The following is a 13,698-nucleotide window of genomic DNA, read 5'->3' as shown; positions in this document are numbered from 1 at the left end:
TATAGGATGAATCACAATAATTGTTTGCTAAAATAATAATTGCTTGCCATAATGTAATTTTGGTAATGGTGAGACTGGTGAGAGGTAAAAATCCTTTGCATAATCTGCCTACATTACTACAAATATTAATTGCTAATTATGGAAAATAAGTTTTTAATTTTTTTTATTTTTTATCTATATTTTTTAAAATGGCTATACATAATACAAATCGAGGTGAGGGCGATGGAAATGCATTTGGCGGTTGATCTGCTTCTGTTCTGTGGGTGGCAGTGTGTGCTCTTTTCGAAGAGTGGGTCCCGGTCTCTCCGGGGCCAAGCGATCCGGGGGTGGTCCACTGGGCATTGGGATAACAACCGAACTCGGGGTGAGGAGTGGTTTTAACGGGTGGAATAGTGAGGACCAATTGGAGGTTTACTTAGTAGCAATGCAACTATCATGGTACAGCTACATAGATACTCAATCATCATGTTACTTTTTAATGGTACGTTTACAAACATATATTATGATAAATAGAATTGAAACTTGTGTCTCATTATGGTAATTGGTGAAATAAGTATAGCCAGTTATAATAGTAATGGCTTAGCAGATAATAAGAAAAGATGATCAGTATTTACCTGGCAAAAAGAGAAGGAATATAATATCTATTGTTTACAGGAAAAATTTTGATTAAGTTTTGTGGAAAAGGGACTGGGCGGGAGAAATATATTTCTCCCATGGGCAAAGAAATTCAAAAGGGGTGATGATATTAATTAACAGTAATTTTGATCCAAATGTGTAAATTGTCCAAACAGACCATAATTTGCAAATAAATTCATTAAAAATCCTACAATGTGATTTTCGGGATTTTTTGTCATAGTTTAAGTGTACATATGATGAAAATTACAGGCCTCTCTCATCTTTTTAAGTGGGAAAACTTGCACAATTGGTGGCTGACTAAATACTTTTTTGCCCCACTGTACATGGCGGAGGCTTAATCAAGCTAGTCGTCTTGATTACTTTCTTATGTCATTCTCTCTGGTACCAAAAGTTTAAAAGGTGTTGATAAGGGACAGAATGAGGTCAGATCCTCACATAATTGGCATATATATTACACTTACAAAATTTCCACGTGGGTGAGGACAAACGTAATCAAAGTCTACTGGATGATAACTTGTTTTTTTAACTAGGATAGAATAATTTATAACTGACTTTTTCCAACATAACATAAGTACAGCAGATCCCCTTATTGTATGGAACACTTTTAAATGTGCTTTTAGAGGCCATGCAATTCAGTACTCATCTATAAAACAAAAGCAATTTAGGTCAAAAGAGACCATATTAACAAAGGAATTTGAAGGAAAAACAGTACAGTTAGGTAGCAAATAAAACTGTACCATAGAGGCACAGAATAAGTTAGAGGAAAAACAAAAGGAAATGGAGGAATGTATTCAAGAAAGATCCAGTATAATATATTATAAAATTAAAGTGAACTGGATGGAATATGGGGGGAAATGCACCAAATTCCTTTTCAATCTTCAACATAGAAATGCTACCAAAAAAACATGTATTGAAACTTGTTACAAATGATGGAGTCACGCATGATTCACCAAGCGATATTTTGAAAGAGGAAGAAAAGTACTTGAAGAATATGTTTTCGTTTCAGTTGCCTCCATCTCCACTAACCGAAGATAATTGTGTGGATTTTTCCCCTTTTAATAATGTAAAATTAACATCTGTACAGAAAGACTCATGTGAAGGCCAAATTACAGAGGAGGAACTTTTGATGCAATTAAAGCCTTTAAGGCTGGGAAAACTCCAGAGCTGGATGGCATACAAGTGGAAGTATACCAAACTTTTTTTGATATACGCAGAGGACCATTATTAGCATGTTTTAACCACTCCTATATAAATGGTAGATTAACGGACATGCAACAAGAAGGTCTGATTTCATTATTACTGAAACAGGATCCAAGTGGTATATATAAAGATCCAGTCTATTAAAAAAATTGGAGGCCTCTTACACTTCAGTGTTGTGATGCAAAAATTATTCTAGCTAAATGCTTGGCGCATAGAATTTAAAAGGTATTGTCCGATATTATTCATCCTAATCAGACAGTTTTTTTTACATGGACGATACATTGGAGATAATAAAAGACAAGTACTGGAAACCATAGAATACTATAAAATATCGGGGAAACCAGGCATGGTTTTCATAGCTGATTTTGAAAATGCTTTTGATAAAGCACGACTGGAGTTTAAATATAAATGCCTGGAATATTTTGATTTTGTAGAATCTCTTATAAAAAATGGGTTAAAGTTATGTATAGTATCCCTAGTTGTAAAATAGTAAATAATGGCTACATCTCAGAAAGTTTTAAACTGTCAAGAGGAGTAAAACAAGGTTGTCCACTATAAGCATATCTATTTATTATTGCCATCGAAATGTTAGCTGTTAAAATTAGATCCAACAATAATATTAAGGGATTAGAAATCCAGGGCTTAAAAACAAAAGGTTTCATTTTACGCTGATGATTCATGTTGTTTTCTTTTAAAACCACAATTAGAATCCCTCCACAGCATCAGAGGATCTAGATACTTTTTTTAACCTCTCTGGATTAAAACCAAATTATGATAAGTGTACTATATCACGTATTGGGTCACAAAAAAATGCAACTGTTACATTAACGTGTAGTTTACCAATAAAATGGTCTGACAGGGATGTGGACATACTCGATATACATATCCCGAAAGAAAGAAATTCTCACTCCAATAAATTGTAATAGAAAGTTATCAAAAATAGATAAGATCTTGCTACAATGGAAAGGAAAATACCTGTCTATTTGTGGAAAAATCACCCTGATTAACTCTTTAGTCATATCACAGTTTAGCTATTTGCTTATGGTTTTGCCTACACTCAGTGACCTGCTTTTTAAATTATATGAACAAAAAATATTCAATTTTATTTTGGATGGCAAGCCAGACAAAATTAAAAGGCCCTATTTATATGACGAATATGAATTCGGAGGGCAGAAATAATAAAATATTAAAGCATTAGACCTCTCACTAAAAGGCATCAGTCATACAAAAGTCATACTTAAATCGGAAATGGTTCTCTAGTAAATTAGTAAGAATGTCTCACCCCATGTTCAATAATGGCCTTTTTCCAGATTACAACCGCTCACTTTCAGTTATCTGAAAATGAAATCTGAAAAATATCGTTATTTTTTTAAACAAGCCTTAGAAAGTTGGTTGCAATTTCAGTTTAATCCACCTGAAAAGACAGAACAAATAATACAACAAATATTGTGGTTAAACTCAAATATACTAATTGATAAAAAAAAAACTTTTCAATAAAAAAAGGTATATTCTTTGTAAATAATATCATAAATAGGACTGGTGGAGGTATGTCACACATAGAGCTAACACAGACATATGGAAATGTCTGCTCTACCAAAAATTACAACCAACTAATTGCAGCATTACCACGAAAATGGAAGAGACAAGTAGAAAGGGGAAAAAGTAAGGAACTTGTCTGTCGGCCCTGCATTAAAGACCAAAAATGGTTAAAGAAAATTGTGATAAATAAAAATATACCAATTTCGTTTAAGGACCAAAAAATTGACCGCTGTGCCATATAAGTTGCAAATTAGTTGGGAAGAGATTTTTTATGTACCCATTCCATGGCACATGGTTTATGAATTGACATGCAAAACGACGCTGGATTCAAAACTTAGAATTTTTCTATTTAAATTATTATTAAATTCTTGCAACCAATAAAATGTTATATATATGGAGGATACAATCTTCCCAGCTCTGCAGATTTTGCTGTGAGAAGGCAGAGTCATTAGATCATTTATTTTGGTACTGTCCATATGTTGCTCGTTTTTGGTCACAGGTCCAGGAATGCCTGAAGAATTGCAACATTTACCTAGAACTAACGCTGCAGATAGCAATACTGGGTGATTTGAAAAGTTGATCAATCTTATATATTTTTTTGCAAAACTGTTTATCTTTAATTTACAACCTGTATAAGCGATGAGAATAGAAAGGTTCAGTATTTTTGTGAAGCATCACAGCACAGTAAAATATATGGCAAATAGAAATCCAAAATGGTTGGTGTTAAGAGATAGATGGGAGGGGTTGAATACAGCTGAAGGGTGGGAATAATAACAACAAGATAACCAATGTAAAACATACAGGGTCTGTAAAATGTTTATAGGTTCAGAAATGTTGTGAAATAGCACAGTTACAAATAAAAATCAAACTGGATGGCCATCAGAAATAGAGGAAGGCCAGGACTAAAAACAAACTAAATGTAACTATTGTAAAATAGATTGTGTCTGTAAAATGTCTATAGTATGTATAAACGGAAGGTAGAAGCCTAAGTATTATTGTTTATTAGTTTACTCCAATTAGGGGAGGGGTGGTAGGTTTTGTGGGGAATAATATAGGTATATTCAACAACAAAAAAGTGTGGTATGTATGTATGTGTGTATGAATGTTTATGTATATGCACCACCGTTCAAACGTTTGGGATCACTTAGAAATGTTCTTGTTTTTGAAAGAAAAGCACATTTTTGGTCCATTAAAATAACATCAAATTGATCAGAAATACAGTGTAGACATTGTTAATGTTGTAAATGACTATTGTATCTGGAAACGGCTGATTTTTTATGGAATATCTACATAGGGGTGCAGAGGCCCATTACCAGCATTCATCACTCCTGTGTTCCAACGGCACGTTGTGTTACCTAATCCAAGTTTAATAATTTAAAAAAGTCTAATTGACTTTTGCAATAATTTAAGCACAGCTGAAACCTGTTGTGCTGATTAAAGACGCAATAAAACTGGCCTTCTATAGACTAGTTGAGTATCTGGAGCATCAGCATTTGTGGGTTCGATTGCAGGCTCAAAATGGCCAGAAACAAAGAACTTTCTTCTGAAACTCGTCAGTCTATTCTTGTTCTGAGAAATTAAGGCTATTCCGTGCGAGAAATTTCCAAGAAACTGAATATCTCATACAACGCTATGCATATACACACAGCGTTGTATGAGATATATATATATATATATATTTACCCCAATAATATATGGGGGATTGGAAATGATACAGACAATTACATTGATGGAAGCAACAATCTATCCGCAATATTAAAGCTGATCCACCCTCTGAAAAAATTAAATACAGAGGTGCGCTGGTTACCAAGGGGCAAAGTATTGAAACGTTTTTTTTTATTAAATTGAGAGACGAGCTTAAACTTTTCTTTACTGACCATCATTTTCACTTGTCTGACCGCTTGCACGATGAAGAGTTTCTCACACGTCTTGGTGATGTTTTTTCTCGCCTAAATGATCTGAATCTAGGATTACAGGTACTCTCCGCAACTACATTCAATGTGTGGGACAAAATTGAGGCTCTGATTAAGAAGTTGGAGCTCTTCTCGGTCTGCAGTAACAAGTACAACACACAGGTCTTTCCATCATTGTATAGCGAAGCACCTGAGTGAGTTGAGTGCACAATTACGCAGGTACTTTCCCAAAACGGATGACACAAACTGGATTTGTTATCCTTTTCATGCCCTGCCTCTAGTCCACTTACCGATATCTGAACAAGCAGCTCTGTGAAAATAGCCACTGCCAGATTTCTGGATTGGGCTGCGCTCAGAGAATCCTGCCTTGGCAAATCTCGCTGTTAAGACACGGATGCCCTTTGCAACCACGTACCTATGTGAGAGTGGATTCTTGGCACTCACTAACATGAAAACTAAATACAGGCACAGACTGTGGGTGGAAAATGATTTAAGACAGACTCTCTCCAATACAACCCAACATTGCAGAGTTATGTGCATCCCTTCAAGCACAACCTTCTCATTAACCTGTGGTGAGCTATTCACAATTTCCGATGAACAAATAAGGTTTTATATGTAAGATGGTTAAATAAAAGAGCAACATTATTGATTATTTTTATTATTATTTGTGCCGTGGTCCTATAAGAGCTCTTTGTCACTTCCCACCAGCCGGGTTGTGACAAAAACGCACACTTATTAAAACATAAGAATGAGTGTATCGTACAGTGTGTGTGTGTGTGTCAAATCCACGTTTATTTGTCACGTGCGCCGAATACAGTGAAATGCTTACTTACAGGCTCTAACCAATAGTGCAAAAAAAGGTATTAGGTGAACAATAGGTAGGTAAAGAAATAAAACAACAGTAAAAAGACAGGCTATATACAGTAGTGAGGCTATAAAAGTAGCGAGGCTACATACACCGGTTAGTCAGGCTGATTGAGGTAGTATGTACATGTAGATATGGTTAAAGTGTGTGGCAGGCTTACAATGATGGCAAAAAACAACATTTGAGAGTGCGCCGATCCTGGTGCTGGAGGGGGTACGCAGCTGGAGGTTGAATGTTTGAAGGGGTACGGAGGGGTATGTTTGAAGGGGGACTATAAAAAGTTTGGGAACCTCTGCTGTAGCAGGATTGATACATGCTACTCTGGCTCAGCGGCTCCAGAGACGCGCTCCAACCACCAACAGGCTGTCATATATGACATATATACATATAGACACAGCTTTGTAGAACCAAAACATACACAGCCTCGGCTAAACAAACTCTAAAACGAATCGTTTGGGGTGCTGCAGTTCGCAAAATAATATTGTACTTAACACCCTCACGGCAGTCAAGCAATGCATTCCGCCATGAGTCGCTCACAATCTAGTCCGGTTGTGGCCACAACTAGACCTCGTTTAAAATGTATCAAGAAATAATTGTATTTGTATGCCTAGCAATCAAGAAATGTACATTGTTTAAAGCACACTTTTACAAGTCTTAGTCTCAAATGACCGCTCCAATAAGCCCCATATGGTGAACAACGTGAACAAGCGGCTTGTAGAATCATGACACTTTCAAGTTTTCAGTTAATCGTTGGCCGGTAGAGGGTCCTGCATGCTCTGGGCATTACTGACACAACATAGTGAAATGAGTCAAAAGATTTGTTCTTTTGTCTGAACGAGTCGAAAAGATTTGAGTCAGTAAAAAGAGACGGAAAAAAGAAGCGCACTAAAAACTCCCAAACAGTCAAAACCATTCGATTTTGAGATGGGGGTGAAATCCCAAAATTGTCAAAGCTAATTTGTAAACAATAAATATTGATACATTACTAGCTCAAACACTTAATCTGCAAAAAATGACAAGTTAATTAGTGGGTGATTTCAGCACCAAACTGGGGGGACAAAAAACATAGGCTACAATGCCTGCCCCCCCCCCCCTAATCTGATAGTGGTAGTGGTGGCATGGTAGATGCCTAGTCTCCCCTTTGGCTCAGATCAGGTGCCTAAATTGTATAAAGCATAGACATACATAATTTACGGTGGGGGGTATCAAGCACATGAAGTGAGACGGTGGATGGTGGTTGGAAGAGCGTGCTTGTTTGAAATGGAAAAGTGTTGTGGTAGCTTTTGATGAAGAACAACATCAAGACGAAGCAGCTGCTTTATAAGTGGGAGGCATTGTTGAGCGCTACATCCTAAGGGGTTCGTGCTGATTGTACGAAGATTGTGACAGCCGATTAAATGGCGTCCCTTGAGAAGGCAAGAACAAGATGTATATCAGGAGAAGTGCAGTATTATCATAAGGAGACGTATACTTGGAATACGGAGGAGGAATGGAGGGAAAAAGACAGGCAGAGGAGGTTTAAGAGAGAGAGGGAAGAAGAGGGTGATAATTGTTTGTGTTTCTGCTGGTCTGAGGTAGAAGGCGCTCTAGGTTAAACAAATGGGGACAAGAAATGTGAATTGTTTTGCTCTCAAGAAGAGGGTGCCATTGAAAGGAGTGATTACTGGGATAGCGGTAAATGTAAAAGTTGGCCAAATGAAAGGGAAGATTCCCGGTGTTTGTGATGCTCGTCGTTTGGTGAGACACAGACAGGGTGGCATGAGTTGGTGGAACAGAAGAGTTGTTGTCTGCTATTTTGAGTTTTGATTCTTTGCCCGACAAAGTGATGTTAGGATATATAAGTTGTCCTGTACGAGCTTTTGTGCCGAATATATTACATTGTTACAGGTGTCAAGCTTCTGGGCATGTAGCAGCAGTGTGTATGAGGGAGGTTCCTAGGTGTGAGAAGAGTGCAGAAGCGCATAAGACAAAGGAACGTGTAGCATTGGGGAAGGTAGTGGTATGTGCCATTAGCTCAACCATTGGCTCAACTTAACCCATGGCCATTGGCTGAACTTACCCCAAGTGAAACATTTTGACTATATTAGCCCACACAGCTAGAAGGACGCACTTTAAGGACCTCATAATGAAGCATATGGAATGCCAACTGATGTATAAAATATTCTTAAAATGATGATCTACTTTGGTTTAGATACAAGCATAGATATAGAAAGGTTTTGGACCTAACTTGCTTACCACTTTTCCCAAGAGGTTTCTTCCCTCACAGACTCCATGAAATGACCTCTTCCTAAATATTTGGTCAAATTATTCATTTTGTGTATAGTTTCCTAGAAACAAGGGTGGCTCAACTTACCCCACTATCCCCTATATTGTAATTACAGTACTTGACATGGTGAATGTGCTACCTATTCTGTATATCATATTGTGTACATATCAGGCTATTACTTTGCATAATACCTCTTCTATTACTTATTTTTTATTTGAATTGACTATTATTGATATTGATTATTGCTGATTGTAATGCAATTCTGAGGGAGCTAGCACACAAGCATTTTGCTGCACCTTTTATACCTGCTGTAAACTGTGCACATGACAACAATTAAAAGGTGGCTAGCTGTGTGTGTGTGTGTGTGTGTGTGTGTGTTGGGTGTGTGTGTGTGTGTGTGTGTGTGTGTGTGTGTGTGGTGTGTGTGTGTGTGTGTGTGTGTGTGTGGTGTGTGTGTGTGTGTGTGTGTGTGTGTACCTTGAGCAGGTTGTTCTCTGAGGAGAAGCCCAGACCGTAGCGGTGTTGGCTCGGCTGTCGGCCCACTGGCCAAACTTCTGGGAGGTCTTGGTGAAGGTCATGTTGGGGTGATGGTGCTGTTGATGATTGCCTGGGAAAGGAAGAAGAGTTCTATGAGTCACAAAAGCAATGCTGATCATTTTATGTAGAAGCCCATTTGTCTAAGATGAGTGGGCTTGTATTCTGGATGGTTGCCTACAGCAACAGTAACGACTGAATATGAATTAGCTATCTGTGTCAGATGGAAAGTCTGCCTGTCTGTCTGTCTGTCTGTCTGTGTGTGTGTGTGTGTGTGTGTGTGTGTGTGTGTGTGTGTGTGTGTGTGTGTGTGTGTGTGTGTGTGTGTGTGTGTGTGTTACATCCCCATTGAAGAGGGGAGGTGGGTGAGGGAGAGGGCGAGGGTGGGAAGTGTAGGGTCAAATTTACCATTGAAGATGCTTCACTCCACTCTGCCTTACGCCTACAGATTTTAGATAGCTTCTTAGCTAGCTGTAAAAAGCTTTAGTGTTATTAGCCTTAGCCTATTTAGCTAGCTCAAATCAGCTAATCTGCCACTGCCACGATGGCGATCAGAAATTGCCTTCGCCAAAGTATCCAAACAAACCCAAGGGAGGAGGGAACACCTGGCTACAGTGTCAGTGGTTTTTAAAACTTGTGACAACATTGTGAAGTTGACATCGAATGCACATGTTCTTACAACACAGCAGTAAGACTCGAGGCTAAAGGACTTCTGAAGTCGGTGACGGAACCCTGGCTTTAAGTTTACAGCCACCATGGTGCACAGAATCCTCAGTATTCTTGATTCTCCAAACAAATGACTCCAGGCAAAACCAACAGATCTTTACACTGGAGTCAAAGTGGTCCGCAGTGCATTGGAGAGCATTGAGAAGCTGAGGTGTGACAGCGAGTTCCAAGCCATTTTGGCACAGTGCAGTGCCAAGTGGCACTGACGCACCACCAGCTCCAAGCAAACGATGACGCTATGCAAGTACAAATCTCCAGCAATGTGTGTTGGACAGTACAGTAGGCCAGCAGGACAGAGGAGAAGAGACTGAGTGTAAAAGACTGTTCTTCAGCACGTTGGATACCGTCATTGGTGAAATGTCCGAATGATTCAGCGAAAGCAACAGCAAACTGGTGGAGGCCTTGTGTGCCCTTGACCCAGAGAGCCATGACTTTCTAGATGTGAAAAAAGTGAAACCACTGCTGGATCTAAGCAAAACTGATTTGGTGGAAGCTGAGTTTAGTATCGCTTGCCAGTTTTTGCAGACTGAAATCGCTCACTCCTGCTCCAATGAGGAGAAATGGACCCCACTTGATATTCTGCAACGATTCTCTGGGCCACAGCTACATGCGAGAACTCACTTTTCCACATTGACAAATGTGTTCAGTCAGTATAGAAGAAGCATGCTTCACCCGAGGAAAGCTCAACTAATCCAACTGGCATTTGAGGGGGATCTTACAAGAAGATTTCAGGGAGAATGGAATGATCGATTACTCAGGAAGTTCCAGAGCTTCAAGGAGGCTGCAACTCTTCTGAAAAGGTAAGAAACAATCTAGACTGAACAAAAACGTAAAAACGCAACAAATTCAAAGATTTTACTGAGTTACAGTTCATACGGAGGACATCAGTCAATTGAAATAAATTCATTAGGCCCTAATCTATGGATTTCACATGACTGGGAATACAGATATGCATCTGTTGGTAACAAATATCTTTAAAAAAGGTAGAGGCGTGGATCAGAAAACCAGTCAGTATCTGGTGTGACCATTTGCCTCATGAAACGCAACACATCTCCTTCTCATAGAGTTGACCTGGATGTTGATTGTAGCTTGTAGAATGTTGTCCCACTCCTCTTCAATGGCTGTGCGAATTTGCTGTATATTGGCGGAACTGGAACAAGCTGTCGTACACGTCGATCCAGAGCATCCCAAACATGCTCAATGGGTGACATGTCTGGTGAGTATGCAGGCCATGGAAGAACTGGGACATTTTCAGCTTCCAGGAATTGTGTACAGATCCTTGCAACATGCGGCTGTGCATTATCATGTTGAAACACGAGGTGATGGCAGCGGATGAATGGCACGACAATGGACCTCAGGATCTCGTCACGGTATCTCTGGGCATTCAAATTGCCATCAATTAAATGCAATTGTGTTCGTTGTCTGTAGCTTATGCCTGCCCATAGCATAACTCTACTGCCACCATGGGGCACTCTGTTCACAACGTTGATATCAGCAAACCGCTCGCCCACACAACGCCACACACTCTATCTGCCCAGTACAGTTGAGACCGGAATTCATCTGTGAAGAGCAAACATCTCCAGCGTGTCAGTGGCCATCGAAGGTGAGCACTTGCCCACTGAAGTCGGTGACGAAGTGCAGTCAGGTCATGACGAGCATGCAGATGAGCTTCCCCGAGACGGTTTCTGACAGTTTGTGCAGAAATTAATTGGTAGTGCAAACCCACAGTTTCATCAGCTGTTCGGGTGGCTGGTCTCAGATGATCCCGCAGGTAAAGAAGCCGGATGTGGATGGATTGTCTTGGCAAAGGAGAAATGCTCACTAACAGGAGAGAGTGAGAGAAAAAAGCTTTTTGTGCTTATGGAACATTTTGGGGATCTTTTATTTCAGCTCACGAAACATGGGACCAACACTTTACATGTTGCGTTTATATTTTTGTTCTATGTAGCTGGTTGGTTTTTATAGAGATCTAGGTGGTATAGCCAGGGTACGGAATGGCAAAATGACTTCCTTAGCCAAATGATACCCCTGGGTATAGCTACATATCGGGTTGGTTCACCATAGAAATAGATACATTCTATGATGGTTTTCTTGTTAACAAGTTTTTGTGGTTGTAAATAGAACTGCACGTATTGGAAGCGTGTTTTTGATAGGCTGGCATTATTCGAAGCCAAACTGCTACTAGTGTTTTTGTTGGCGTGCATGAATATGTAGGCTAGAGGTCGACCGATTAATCGGAATGGCCGATTTTCATAACAATCGGAAATCGGTAATTTTGGACTACGATTTTGCAGATTTTTTTTACATTTATTTTTTTGTTATATATATTTTTGAACACGTTTATTTAACTAGGCAAGTCAGTTAGAACACATTCTTATTTTCAATGACGGCCTAGGAACGGTGGGTTAACTGCCTTGTTCAGGGGCAGAACGACAGATTTTTACCTTGTCAGCTCAGGGATTCAATCTTGCAACCTTACGGTTAACTAGTCCAACGCTCTAACCACCTGCCTCACGAGGAGCCCGCCTGTTACGCGAATGAAGTAAGAAGCCAAGGTAAGTTGCTAGCTAGCATTAAACTTATCTTATAAAAAACAATCAATCAATTCATAATCACTAGTTATAACTACACATGGTTTGATGATATTACTAGTTTATCTAGCGTGTCCTGCGTTGGATATAATCGATGCAGTGCGCATTCGCGAAAAAGGACTGTCGTTGCTCCAACGTGTACCTAACCATAAAACATCAATGCCTTTCTTAAAATCAATACCAGAAGTACATATTTTTTAAACCTGCATATTTAGCTAAAAGAAATCCAGGTTAGCAGGCAATATTAACCAGGTGAAATTGTGTCACTTCTCTCTTTTTTTTTTTTTTTTTTTCACCTTTATTTAACCAGGTAGGCTAGTTGAGAACAAGTTCTCTTTGCAACTGCGACCTGGCCAAGATAAGCATAGCAGTGTGAACAGACAACACAAGTTACACAGTGGAGTAAACAATAAACAAGTCAATAACATGGTAGAAAAAAAAGAGAATCTTGCGTTCATTGCACGCAAGAGTCAGGGTATATGCAACAGTTTGGGCCGCCTGCTCATTGCAAACTAATTTGCCAGAATTTTAGTGAATTATGACATAACATTGAAGGTTGTTGCAATGTAACAGGAATATTTAGACTGATGGATGCCACCCGTTAGATAAATACGGAACGGTTCCGTATTTCACTGAAAGAATAAATGTTTTGTTTTCGAGATGATAGTTTCCGGATTCGACCATATTAATGACCTAAGGCTCGTATTTCTGCTGTTGTTATATGTTATAATTAGTCTATGATTTGATAGAGCAGTCTTGACTAGCGATGGTGGGCACCAGCAGGCTCGTAAGCGTTCATTCAAACAGCTACGGTCGTGCTTTTGCCAGCAGCTCTGCTGTTTATGAATTCAAGCCCAATCAACTCCGAGATTAGGCTGGTGTAACCGATGTGAAATGGCTAGTAGTTAGCAGGGTGCGGCGCTAATAGCGTTTCAAACGTCACTCGCTCTGAGATTGGAGTAGTTGTTCCCCTTGCTCTGCATGGGTAAACGCTGCTTCGAGGGTGGCTGTTGTCGATGTGTTCCTGGTTCGAGCCCAGGTAGCGGCGAGGAGAGGATGGAAGTATACTGTACACTGGCCAATACTAAATGCCTATAAGAACATCCAATAGTCAAAGGTATATGAAATACCAAATCGTATAGAGAGAAATAGTCCTATAATCCTATAATAACTACAACCTAAACTTCTTACCTGGGAATATTGAAACTCATGTTAAAAGACCACCAGCTTTCATATGTTCTCATGTTCTGAGCAAGGAACTTAAACGTTAGCTTTCTTACATGGCACATATTACACTTTTACTTTCTTCTCCAACACTTTGTTTTTGCATTATTTAAAGCAAATTGAACATGTTTCATTATTTATTTGAGGCTAAATTGATTTTATTGATGTATTATATTAAGTTAAAATAAGTGTTCATTCAGTATT

The 13,698-nt window shown here is 39.1% G+C and overlaps 1 protein-coding gene across 1 annotated transcript in view; it reads right to left on the bottom strand.

Moving 5' to 3' along the window:
* The window catches only part of LOC111963899 (homer protein homolog 1-like), a 68,499-nt gene that overhangs the window by 20,278 nt on the left and 34,523 nt on the right, over positions 1–13,698 (bottom strand). The window contains 3 exon segments of the mRNA XM_023987465.2: positions 8,897–8,937; positions 8,940–9,005; positions 9,008–9,026. Of these exon segments, the coding sequence (XP_023843233.1) occupies positions 8,897–8,937; positions 8,940–9,005; positions 9,008–9,026 (126 nt within the window).

This window comes from Salvelinus sp. IW2-2015, linkage group LG5 (assembly GCF_002910315.2).
Source record: "Salvelinus sp. IW2-2015 linkage group LG5, ASM291031v2, whole genome shotgun sequence".
Taxonomy (NCBI): Eukaryota; Metazoa; Chordata; class Actinopteri; order Salmoniformes; family Salmonidae; genus Salvelinus; species Salvelinus sp. IW2-2015.
This window is presented reverse-complemented; position numbering and strand designations above follow the sequence as displayed.